The sequence below is a fragment of the Panthera onca genome, chromosome B3 (assembly GCF_046562875.1).
Source record: "Panthera onca isolate mPanOnc1 chromosome B3, mPanOnc1 haplotype 2, whole genome shotgun sequence".
In the NCBI taxonomy this organism is placed as follows: Eukaryota; Metazoa; Chordata; class Mammalia; order Carnivora; family Felidae; genus Panthera; species Panthera onca.
This window is the reverse complement of record NC_138344.1, coordinates 74,300,998-74,313,698: the sequence shown is the minus strand read 5'-3', so window position 1 is coordinate 74,313,698 and position 12,701 is coordinate 74,300,998. Positions and strand designations below refer to the sequence as shown.

Here is a 12,701-nt window from a genome sequence, read left to right as displayed (position 1 = left end):
CTTCCTAGCCCTGAGTCCAAGAATGGTCAGGCGGTAGGCTGCAGGTGACCCTTTCGGCAAAGCTGTGTTCACCCCCCTCTTTCCCTGGTGCCCCAGATGGTGGGGCCAGGAAGAAGGACCACCAAGAAGCCTGGGCAAGGAGATGCCTCTTTATTGGTGCTGGAGCTGTTCCTGAGGAGGCTGGGCCATGAGACCCTCATGTGGATCCTTGCCCTCAGCTACTTCCTCCTGCGAGGGATACTTTGTCCCAAGGGCACTTCTTCCATCAGCTTCTGCAGAAGGAGAGAGATGATACTGGAAGTTTAAAACTCAGACACAAGCTGGACAGGGGACTTCTTTCTAGAGTGTGGGGTCAGAGGCGAGGCTAGAGGGAAGCCTTACCTGTAACAGGCGGGCGTGGTAGGCAGGGGCATCTTCCCCAGCTGCTGGCTGAGGGCGCACATGCAGGTAGCGCTCAGCAGCCGTCTCCAGCTCCTCCACCTCATACAGGGTGGCTGGGTCCAGTGAGTGGGCATTGATGAGACTCACAAGATACTCTTTGTAGTGTGCCCTGGGGAGATGACAGGGTGGAATATTTGTTCTTCCATTTGGCTAGTATTAACTGAGTGTGCCCAACACCTTGCTGGGCATTGGCATACTCAGACGAACAAGACTGACAACTCTTGCCAGTTGCACTTGTAGGCACTGTCCCCCTGTGCACACTGCCTGCTATTACCTAGCCATGCCCTTGCCCAGAGAGCCCTTCCCTCACTTTCCCTGCAGGACCTACTACTCCCAGAGACCTCCTTTACTACCCATGCGTATCCTCAGCCCTCCTGCACGTCCCGCCCCCACCGCCCCGCCCAACACTATGCTCCTGCTGATACTCACTGGCAGAGGCCAGCATGGCCAGCTGGAGTCTCCTTGCCACAGGCTTCATCCCGGAACCCATTAGGAACCTCCTTCTGCTCCATCACTCGGCAGCCACCTAAGGGTAAGGGAAGGAAGGGACCCTTTTGTTGGGAGGAGGTCACTGACCACAAAGCCCCGGGAGAACTGGGGTATCAACGGAGGCATGGGAGGCAGCCTCCAGGGAGGGGACTGCTTTAACAGTGGTAGTGGTGGGGAGGGATGCACTTAGAGATACCATCGCAACAGACCAAGCCTGATAACAGAAGCAGGGGCCTTGCTGGCCCTGCTTTTATCTAGGCTTGCTTTTGGTCCATAATCACATACTCTCTCTCTTTTTTTATTATCACATACTCTCTTGGGACAACTCTTCTGGTTGCAATTTAGCTCTTGCCCAGTTAACTTAGTCTGTGAAGGTCTTACTTTATGGAAATAAGAGGTGGGGTAGGTTAGAACCATATGTAACATCTTTCTGTCACCCTCATGGAACCTAAAACAGTGCAACTATCAAGTCTCATTAAATACTGCTTGAGTTAACTAATGAATCATCATCCTTTGGGAATGGGAGAAGAAAATTAGTATCAACTGCTAGGCCCTCAGGTAAAATAGCTTAGCTGCAAAGGAGATATTACTCCCATGTCACAGAGGAAGAAACAAGGTCCAGAGAGGTTAACTCGCTAAGAAGCACACAAGTAAGCACAGGATGGACTCTGACCACAGACCCAACTGTCCCCTTTACCCACCATACAGTGGAAGCCCAGCCCACCCTCACCCCTTCTCCAAGGCTTGTCCTGACACTCACCACCAGGAACTGCCCGGGCTCCTGCTGGGGGCTCTGTGTTGAACATGACATTATTGTCCTGAGGAGGGGCAGACGGATGGGCATTAGGATCCCCTTGACGCCAGCCCACTGAATTTCCCAGCACAGAACCTTTCCTTTCTTGCCACCCTGAGCCCTGCCTCCTACCCTGGGCAACTCACAAACCCAGCCAGGCTGGCCACCCCTGACCTGTAGCAGCTTCTGGAGCCGGAGAGCAGTCCAGTCCCGCAGGTAGAAGAGGCAGTCTCGTGGATGGTGGCCATGTAGGGACTTTTTCACCCTGCAGTTAGGGTCTGGACATTTCTGGCGGAAACCCAGATGGGAGAGAGGAAGTTGGAGACTGTTGGGGTCCTGGCTTCTCAGAACCCCTGCATGAGGGGTGTAGGGATGGGGGAAGATGGAGACATTGGAGGGTCTGGAGCAAGTGAAAGGGGAGAGGGGACAGAGAGAGGTGCTTTACACCCCATTGGCTTCCTCTTCTCTTCCCCTAGGCGTCTCCTCAACGTCTTTGCCCCTCACACCCAGTAGCAGCCTCCCACCCTTCTATCCCTTCCACCCCCATTCTCTGGGCTCACATTCTTGGCGTAAAAGGCATTGTAGCAGCCACTGCAGAACTGGTGGCGGCACTGGGTGCAGTGAAAGTGCATGCAGCCTCCTCGGGCCAGAGCATACGAGAACTTGCACTTGGGGCAATCTGTAAGGGACAGCAGGTCAGGGCTGGGGCTGTCACTGCTCCGCAAGGTCCTCAGGAAGAGAGCCACTGGCAGTGACTTATGAGTGGGCACACAGGCCTAACAGGACCTTACCAATGCCGTTCTCCTGAAGATACATGGCCAGGCCCTGGGCCTGGTACTCTGGGTCATTGGTGCGTTTCCAGTTCTGGAAATCCTCACAGCTCCGGCCTCGGTGCTGCTCCTCCCACTGCAGGAGGGAAAGCAAGCTTCACGTGAAAACCCCACCCCGGGCCCTTCTTAAGGGCCACCCCTCCTCTCAGATCTAGAGGTCCCTGGCTTCGTTTATGGCACTGCCATTCACCATTTGCTTCAATCTCAAACTGAGGGGCCAGCCTTGGTTCTTTGGCCTCCTCGTACCAGCACATGTTCACCGGCAGGTCTTATTCCCACCACCCAGGCCTATCTCAACCCTGTCCCCTTTTTCTTCATCCCTCCTCTGGCCATTCTACTCCAGGCCAGGTCAGGTGTTGCCTCAATTAGTGGTCTCTATTCCTCCATTCCTGCTCCCCTATGGTGCATGCTCCACCCTGCAGCCAAAATGTCTTTCAGAGTATAAGGCAGGCAGCTTCAGCAGTACTGGGAGTGTTCTAGTTGTGTGTGTGGTTTGTTTGGGGTTTTTTTGGAGTGTTCTAGTCTTGAGATCTAGTGGTGGGGTCTCAGGTGTTCATTTTATTAACGTGTTTTGTAATAGAACTTTTTGGTATCAAACATTAAACTTTTTAGAATATGTGCTGCCAAAGTGAGCACTCAAATATTAAACTTTTTTCAGATATTAAACTTTTTAACAGGTAAATGAAAGAGTATCACCCCTAGCTTAGTCTTAGAATAAAAGGCAAATACCTTCCTCACTTGGCCCCATGGCCTCTCCGGATCTGGCAGCTAGCTCCTCTCTGACCACCCACCACTCTCACCCTTGATCTTGGGGCTCCAACCGCACACCACTTTTTCTGACTTTGGCCTTTCCATGTGTTGCTCTTTTTGTCCTGAATATCCTTTGCATAATTGGCTTCTTCTTAACTTTCAGGCCTGAGCTTAAATTAAACCATTTGAGAGAAGACTTGTCTGACCTCTCCATCCTAAGTAGGTCCATTCTGTTATTCCTAATCTCAGATTCCTGTGTTTTCTTTGTAGAATTTAATGCCATGTGTACTTATGCTCTCTCCCTTCCTTCCTCCTTTACCTTACCTTTCTTTCACTGCCCCTCCTCCTCAGCCTCCCTCCCTCCTTTCCTGGAGTCTGTAAGCTCTTTGAGCCCGGAGTTCATGTCTGTTCTGTGCTTCAGCACATCCCAAGTCTGACATAGGACCTGCTAGCAGCTTTACCAAGTTATTTCTGAAAGGATGAATGTGCCTCACCTGGCGCTTACAGCGCACACAGAAGGTCTGGTGACACTGGGGACATGTCGCCTCCAGCTGCTCTCGTTCATATATGAAGCCAAAGGAGCACTGTGGGTACAAGAACATAAAGCTATCTCAGGCCTGACCTGGCACCTCCATCCCTCCTCCATCCCTCCAGTCAGCTGCCCTGGGTAGGCCACTTACTTGGGCACACCACAAGAACTTAGGGTCTCGCATCAGCACACCCTCAGTCAGCTTCTTGTGAAATAGTGCATAGGCATCTGGCTCCAGGCTCTCCCGAAGCTGAGGACAGGATGCAGAAGTGGTGGATGGGCAGGGTACCTGTTCAAAGCTCAGGGCACCCCAAGTCCTAGGGACTGAAGTACCTGAATGTCAAGGGTAGAGAAGTAGCTGAGCAACTGTGTGTCATCGGTGAGGTCAGGGCGGCCACAGGCAGGGCACACCATGTCTGTGATGTGCTTCTCCTTCAAGGCGATGGTAAAGTGCTGGCGGAAGCAGTCAGGACAGATGGTGCACTCACAGGAAGTCAGGGCCTGCATCTATAGGGTGAGGCAGGGAGAGGAGGGGGTCTGAAGCCATAGCCACCAGCCTGGGGAAGAGGCATTAGCCAGGTGTCCACTGAGAAACCAGGGTCTAATTAACAACCGGGCAAGGTAGCAACCCTTAATGCCAACAAGTGCCTGGCAGGCAATCCAAATGTCTAAAGACTGTCATTAGTTGGAAGAAAAGAGACAACGGTGAGGCCTAAAGTAAATGGAAGACTGCCCTCCAAAGGCATTCACATTCAATTAAAAGGAAACAAACAAATAACATTTCTGAACTGACAAAACCATACAGATGGAGAACAGGCTAGATATTGTCAGGTGATAGGAGAAAGGGAAGAAAGTTACAACTATAAAGAGGTTGTATGAGGGAGTTCCTTTGTGGTGATGGAACAATCTGTGTCTCAGTGGTTACATGAACCTGTAAGTGGAATAAAACTGCAGAGCCACACTCACACATCCATGTGAAAAATGAACAAGATCTGCAATTTGCTAACATTGTGCCAATGTTTATTTCCTGGTCTTGATACAGTACAATAATTATATAAGATTATATATTTATATTTATATATATTGTATAATTATATAAGATGTCATCATTGGGGGAAGGTGGGTAAAGAACACACAGGACTTGGGAAATAATGAACTATTGGGACCTCATCAAAATGAAAAGTTTTTGCACAGTGAAGGAAACAATCAGCAAAACTAAAAGGCAACTGATGGAATGGGAGAAGATATTTGCAAATGACAATTCAGATAAAGGGTTAGTATCCAAAATCTATAAAGAACTTATCAAACTCAACACTTGGTGAAGAAATGGGCAAAAGACATGAATAGACACTTCTCCAAAGACATCCAGATGGCCAACCAACACATGAAAAAATGCTCAATATCACTCATCATCAGGGAAATACAAATCAAAACCACAATAAGATAACCAGAATGGCTAACATTAACAACTCAGGCAACAACAGATGTTAGAGGGGATGCAGAGAAAGAGGATCTCTTTGCACTGCTGGTGGGAATGCAGACTGGTGCAGCCACTCTGGAAAACAGTATGAAGTTTCCTCAAAAAATTAAAAATAGAACTACCCTATGACCCAGCAATTGCACTACTAGGTATTTATCCAAGGGATACAGGTATGCTGTTTCAAAGGGGCACATGCACTCCAATGTTTATAGCAGCACCATCAACAACAGCCATGGTATGGAAAGAGCCCAGATGTCCGTCAATGAATGAATGGATAAAGAAGATGTATATATATACAATGGAGTATTACTCGGGAATCAAAAAGAATGAAATCTTGCCATTTGCAACTATTGGAGGGAACTAGAGGGCATTATGCTAAGTGAAATTAGAGAAAGAGAAAGACAAATATCATATGACTTTACTCATATGAGGACTTTAAGATACAGAACAGATGAACATAAGGGAAGGGAAGCAAAAATAATATAAAAACAGGGAAAGGGACAAAACATAAGAGACTCTTAAATATGGAGAACAAATTGAGGGTTGCTGGAGGGGTTGTGGGAGGGGGGATGGGCTAAATGGGTAAGGGGCCTTAAGGAATCGACTCCTGAAATCATTGTTGCGCTATATGCTACCTTGGATATAAATTTAAAAATAAATCATTAAAACACACACAACAGGACTCTACTATTTTTACAACTTCCTGTGAATCTACAATTATTTTATTTTATTATTATTGCTTTTAATGTTTATTTCCGAGAGAGACAGAGCACGAGCAGGGGAGGGGCAGAGAGAGAGGGAGACACAGATTCGAAGTAGGCTCCAGTCTCCGAGCTGTCAGCACCCACCAACCTGATACACACCAACCACAAGATCATGACCTGAGCCAAAGTCGGACGCCTAACCAACTGAGCCAGCCCAGGCACCTCTACAATTATTTTAAAATAAAGAGTAAAGGGGTGCCTGGGTGGCTCATTTGGTTAAGTATCCAACTCTTTTTTTTTTCTTAATTTTTAATTTTATTTATTTATAGTTTATTTATTTTTGAGACAGAGCATGAACGGGGGAGGGTCAGAGAGAGGGAGACACAGAATCTGAAGCAGGCTCCAGGCTCCGAGCTGTCAGCACAGAGCCCGATGCGCGGCTCAAACTCATGAACTGTGAGATCATGACCTGAGCCAAAGTCAGATGCTTAACTGACTGAGCCACCCAGGTGCCCCAAAGTATCCAACTCTTGACTTCAGCTCATCACCCTTGACTTCACCCTGCATCAGGCTCTGCACTGACAATGGGATTCTCTCTCTCCTCTCTTGGCACCCCCTGCCTTTCTCTCAAGATTCATTAGTAAACTTTAAAAACAATTTTTTTTTAAGAAAGAAAAAATAAAGAGTAAAAAGATAACAAAAAACACACACAGCCAGCATAAATAAATTGGTAATTTAAAAAATTATTGGTAATTTTTTTTGGTGTGCCAATGGTATTTGTGGGTATGTTTTCAAAGACTTTTACCTTTCAGAAATATATACTGAAGTATTTATAAATAGACTGTAAGAGTTGTTTCAAAATAATCTTCTGTGTAAGTGGAATAAAGACTGGCCATACACTGATAATTGCAGAATCTTAGTAATGATACATGGGGGCAGGGGGGGTGGGCATGGAGAGGAAATATACTATTCTACGTATGAAACTTCCTATAGTGGAACGGTAAAAAAAAAAAAAAAAAAAGTGTGGGGGGGAGGTAGCCTATTCCTGCCCTCCCCTTCCTAGAAACTGCTGGGAGCACATGGGCAATTGCAGAGCAAAAGACAGGACAAGAGACAAGGGAGACAAGAGAAGTGGAGCAGGGCCCAAAGGGAAGAGTCATTCTAAGGCCGTCCCAGAGGAAAGAGGCTTACCCGGTTGCGAGGCAGGGTCCAGCCACACACAGCACACTCCTGGGCCAGCAAGCGGCGCAGGAAGGCCCGGTCCTGGCTGTGCCTCACAGCTTCCACCACATCGCCCAGCTCATAGTTCCTGGGTGTCTCCTGTAGCAGTGACAGTGCCAGTTCTGCCCGACCCCAGCTGGGGAGCGCATAGACTGCCAAAAGCCGTCTGACCAGACTCTGCAAGGTGATTTAGGTGGAGAGGGAAGAAGTGGCTGTCAGGCCCCAGGAGTCCTACCCCTCGGCCTTTCCCTGGCTCCTCTAAGTGGATTCTTCACCTCCTCCCAGCACCTGCTTGTCTGGCCCATCCCAGGAAGGGGTGGGATCAGGGCCCTTGTCCCAGAGACGCTGATGGAAGGGCTCTAGGCGCTGGCGCTGTAGCTCAGTCAGGGCCCGTGCCACATCACCACCATGTTGGAACAATGCTTGAAGAGACCCCTCTTCAGGCCCAAAGCCCAGGGACCGGAGCTCCTGCACCTGAAAATTGGGGGTAGAGAGAAGGAGTGAAGAGGGAAATGGCAAGCAAGAGTGTGAGAGGCTCTGAGACCCACAACCCTGCCTGCCCTGTCAGTACAGCCGGTACCTTCCTGCGCCGGGCCCTCACACACTCTTCCACAGCTTCATCAAGATTGCCATGACGATCCAACCAGGCTTTCCGGGCTTCCTGACAGGAAAAGGCACCCAGGCCCGGGTCCTGCTGTGCAGCCAGCTCGGCCACCATCTCCAGCACGTAGGGCAGCTCTGAGCGCAACCACTGCAGGGGCACCTCAGTGCCTGAGTACTGTAGAGCCGAGAAAACCTCCTCTGGACAGGCACCTGCAGCTTCCCCTTCCTAAGGCACAGTCCCACCCAGACAGATGGCCCATCAGGAAGGGCACCTTCCACCCACCCTCAGCCCAAACCAAAATGCTGACAGTGGTTGAGCTCAGACATATGGATCACGTGAGCACCGCACAGCATGTAGGCGGTGTTCAATAAGAGGCAGCTGCTGCTAATGACTAGGTTTACAAGAACTTGTATTAATCAACTGCAGCCCCTCCTTTCCCCCATTAGTTCAACCCTACCTCATCCCAGGCCCAAATTCTCACCCGGATCTTGATCACTAGTTGGAGACCTTCCTCACGCATCTTGTCTTGACGCTGCTTCTCAGGGTCCCCACAGGAACTGGGCAGGGGGGCACTGAGGCGTCGTGGAGGCCCTGGCTCAGGGAGTTGCTCTTCCAAAGAGCTGGCCTGGGGCTGGGGGGCGTGCGGTACTGGGATGGGGCTGCTGGTCCGATTGCACATAGCACACACCCAGCCAGGGCCAGAGTTGCAGAAGGTACAGTGGATACAGTACCAGACTGGACTCTGGGCAGAGGAGAGCAAAGTATCCCCCTGCTGGGAAGGCAAAAAGAATTATCCAACTGAAAGCTGGCTGAGGCTCAAAATGGAAATACAGACAGGTTTGGGGGGGGGGGGCGGGGAGGGCGGAAGATTCAGAAGAACTGAAGGAAAACAGGAGATGAAGAGGTCGAGAATGGCCTGTGGTAACAGGTGCAAATAAAGAACGGGGACGGCTGGGAAGGCCAGGAACAGGTTACCTGAAGGGGCTGCAGGCAAATGCCAGTATCCCGAGAATCCACCACCAAGCTAGGAGGCTGAGCCAGCCGAGGTCGCTCACATATGGCACAGAGCACAGCTGCTGCCTCATTCTCAAAGGTGCAGCTTTGGCAGGCCCACCGACCCCGTGCAAGTTCAGATTCTAGGCCCTCAGCTCCTTGGGAACCCTCCATTGTCAACCCCAACCCCTTACAGCCTCGGGGCCGATCACAGGCCACACAGAGCACTGCCCAAGATTCATTTAGCATGGCACAGGCAGCACAGTGCCAGGGCAGACGGGCATTTGCAGGATCAGAGGAAGCTTTCAGGGGAAGCACGAGAGAGCTATCTCCCAGGGCCAGCAAGGAGGCTGACTGAGGCCGTGGTGATGCTGAGGCAGGTAAGCTGTAACGAAAAAGCAGAGATGGTCTGCTGAGGGGGCCCTGGTGCCTGGGTCCCTTATTCCCAGGCATCCCTCATTCTCTGTGTGACAATACAAGCCCTGTCCTTTGTGCATGTTGTTCTCTGTCTGGAATGGTCCATACCCATAGACTATTCAACATTTAATTATATCTTAGGGGCACCTGGGTGGCTCAGTTGGTTGAGCCTCGGACTCTTGATTTTGGCTCAGTCCGTGAGTTTGAGCACCGTGTTGGGCTCTGTGTTGACAGCATGGAGCCTGCTTGAGATTCTCTCTTTCTCTCCCTCTCTCTCTCTGTCCCTCACCTGTTTGTGCTCTCTCAAAATAAATAAACTTAAAAAAATGGTATCTTAAAGTTCATATCTTTTGATAGCTATCCCCCTAACATAGGGCCTGACCCACACTAGGTGCTTAAAATCCTACTGATTGAGCTGATCCTTTAGGCTAGGTTCCTCCTCTTCCTACCTATTTGCACAACATCTGGCTGTGACTGCTACTTGCTTCATATGTCTGTGATCTCTTGCAAAGCAGTAACTAACTGCATTCTATGAAGCAGCTTTTAGCAGAGAAACTGACACATAGTACATAAGTAATTCTAAGTTCTCTTAACTTCATTCCCACTCAGAAGAGAAGATCTCTTACCTGGGGGTCAGGCAGGTGGTCTGTGGGGCCCCAGGCAGGGTCTGGCGGAGGTGATGGGCACGGGATGGGTGTCCATGGAATAGACGATCACAAGCCAGGCACAAGGCCTGTTTACAGGTTGAACAGTGCAGTGTGCCTGGCGCAGAGCCACAAAGGAAGCAGGGACCAGGAGTGGAGCCTGGAGAACAGGAGAGGAAAAACTGAACATCCTTTTGAAAGAGACCAAGTTAATCTGAATTTGCTGAAGGGAACAAATTACAGACTACTATTCAACATATCCAGACCCAAGGAAAAAATTTTAATCTCTTTTTAAAGGCAAAAAGGATAGGGGCGCCTGGGTGGCTCAGTCGGTTAAGCGGCCGACTTCGGCTCAGGTCATGATCTCGTGGTCCGTGAGTTCGAGCCGCGTAGGGCTCTGTGCTGACAGCTCAGAGCCTGGAGCCTGTTTCAGATTCTGTGTCTCCCTCTCTCTGACCCTCCCCTGTTCATGCTCTGTCTCTGTCTCAAAAAAAAAAAAAAAAAAAAAAAAAAGGCAAAAAGGATAAACAGAGGAGGGCCCCAAATTTCCATCAATATGGTCTACTAGAAACTGCCCCCCACCTCCCATTACAGGATGAATAATACCTGGGGCAAAGGGCGTGTTGAGGGGGCCAGGAGCAATCTCTCTCAGCAAGGGGGCAAACTCGGAGAGCTTCAGTATCTGAGAAATAAAGGGCAGGGAATGGGCAAGAGTTTGGGGACACACAGTCCCACAACCCCTATCCCCTTTGTTCATCAGGTCTTAAGAGCCCCATCCCTACCTTTTTTACATCATCATCAACCTTTTCTTCCAGCAGCTGCTGCAGTGCTTGTTGTCTTGGGTGAGTATTCTGCAAACAAGGTAAGAAGAGTTCCCACCTAGAGACCTAGGACAAGGTCCTCCCTCAAAGCCCTGGTCTCCCAACATCCACAGGAAGAAGAGTATGGGGAGTTTCCAGGTTGCTATGTGGACTATGCCCATGGTTCACCAGCATGAGGGTCTGCAAGACTGCTTATGGAGTTAGGCTGGTCTCCCCAGGCCTGGTGTTTAAGTCCTCAGGACTAGAGACACCTCAACATCTCACCTGTAACAACAGGCTGAGCTCTGTCCGAAGCAGCAGTACTTCCAGTGTGACTGTAGCAACTTGATGCTCGTCTGGCTCCTTCTGCCCCTCAGGGAAACTCAACCCATCTGGCTGCTCCTCAGTGTAGCCGTATAATCGCAGAACATCCCGGCCCCCCTACCACACATTCAAACCAGTCACCACCAGGCAGGCCCCCTTCCCACTAGGGCTGGAGCCCTCCCCATTAAGCACAGCCTCAGGCCCTTTCTTACCAACCCCCCAGCCCAGGCCAAGTCCCTTTCTCCCATAAGGGGCCCAGGGGCTTCACCTGAACAGCATCCACCGTACTGCGAAAGACAGGGTTATTAAACTTGACCCCGCGCCAGTACCGGGGCCGCTGAGGGCTGAGGAGGTTGCGGCCGTATTTCTCCAGGATGTTCAGGGCCGTGGACAGGGTGTTGAGGTAGTTTCGGGGCTGGGAGCAGTCAGAGAGCGGAGAGCTGTGAGCCCCGCCCAGGCCTCAAGTCCTACGTCCCCCTCCCGAGCGGGGGCCGGGCCTCACCTCCCCATGAGCATTGCAGCGGACCAGGCGTGCGGCGTCCAGCTGCAGGTAACGGGCTGCTGGCGGTAAAGACGTGACCAGTAGCGGCTGGAGTTGCTCCAGGGAAAACACCTGCCCGGAATCCTTCCTCAGGGCGCTCGCCAGCTCCTCGCGGGCCGCCAGGAAGGCCCTCTCCTCCTCCTCCCCCGGCATCCTGAGACAGGAGTCAGCCCCAGCCCCGCCGCCCGCCAGGACCTGGCGCAGGCTGTGCGCTGCCTGAGCGCTGCCCCTCCCGCCCGGTGTCGGGCTTCGTGTCCTGACTAGGTCGACGAAGCCACCCCAGGTCACTCAGGCCACGGTCACTCTTCGGCCCCGGGCCCCGCGCCAGTGTTAGTCGGGAACAGGAAGTACTAGAAAAGAGGGCGGGATTGCAACCTGGTTTCAGGGGAAGGGGAGGGGTTTAAGTTTAGGACAGGCTGGGGTCAGGAAATCAGGGGGCGTGGGCAGGAGGGAAGTCAGGTCCCAGCCAATGAAAAGGGCAAATGGTCCCTGACTCCGCCCCCAGAGCATCACGGCCTTAAATTCCAAACTAGCGCCTTCCTCTAGGCTGGTTCCGCCCCTTTCCGGGTAGCCCTAGGCGAGGGGTTACCTTATTTCCCTCAAAGCCTTCTCTATTTAGACCAGTCGGCTTTGCTCTGGTCCCCACCAGGAAAGCCCCACTCTGTAGGGACTCCACTCTGGCCGGTCTGGGCCCCACTCAAGCGAGTCCTGCCCTTTCTCCAGCCGCCCTTCAAGGCAGGGAACCCTCCCAGAGGAATCCCCCGAGACTGCTCCCTTCCATATCCTGCTATCCCTTTTCAGCCCCAGGCCCGCCCTCCCACTTCTCCCATCCTGATCCCTCTCTGGGCCCTCCTTGCAGTTGAGCCTTCTAGAGGGAGCCCCACCACTGAACACCCCCTTTCCCCACTCTCCTACCCATCCCACCTCAACCCTGGATTTTCCCCGGACCGCCCTTGCCCTTCCCTGCAAGCCCCTCCCCTTCTCCGAGGGACAGCCCCGGTACTGTCTCCGCGGTCCCACTTTTATACCAACCCCTCCCTCGGACAGCCCCTGGGCTTGTGACCGAGTCCGTACCGCCTTTACTAGTCGCAGCAGGCTGAGAATGACTGAGGGACTCCCTACAGTTTGCAGACTGCCAGAG

The 12,701-nt window shown here is 51.5% G+C and overlaps 1 protein-coding gene across 4 annotated transcripts; it reads right to left on the bottom strand.

Moving 5' to 3' along the window:
• Positions 1-129: 129 nt before the first annotated feature.
• Positions 130-12,701, bottom strand: RNF31 (ring finger protein 31). 4 transcript variants are annotated; one of them, XM_060619315.3, is made up of 22 exons: positions 12,635-12,701; positions 11,522-11,935; positions 11,288-11,434; positions 10,981-11,136; positions 10,678-10,746; positions 10,502-10,577; positions 9,878-10,055; positions 8,817-9,219; positions 8,323-8,613; positions 7,818-8,066; positions 7,526-7,711; positions 7,208-7,414; positions 4,166-4,339; positions 3,984-4,082; positions 3,798-3,887; positions 2,515-2,629; positions 2,284-2,402; positions 1,898-2,011; positions 1,691-1,748; positions 871-967; positions 382-550; positions 130-272 (listed from the first exon to the last, which is right to left on the bottom strand). In XM_060619315.3, exons 2-22 carry the CDS (start codon positions 11,711-11,713, stop codon positions 219-221), a joined length of 3,243 nt encoding a protein of 1,080 aa, XP_060475298.1. In that variant the 5' UTR covers positions 11,714-11,935; positions 12,635-12,701; the 3' UTR covers positions 130-218. The 4 variants fall into 4 exon arrangements, 3 of the variants coding, with proteins under 3 accessions (XP_060475298.1, XP_060475297.1, XP_078304499.1); XM_060619314.3 differs by having other exon boundaries at positions 12,593-12,690; XM_078448373.2 differs by having other exon boundaries at positions 8,323-8,610; positions 12,593-12,690.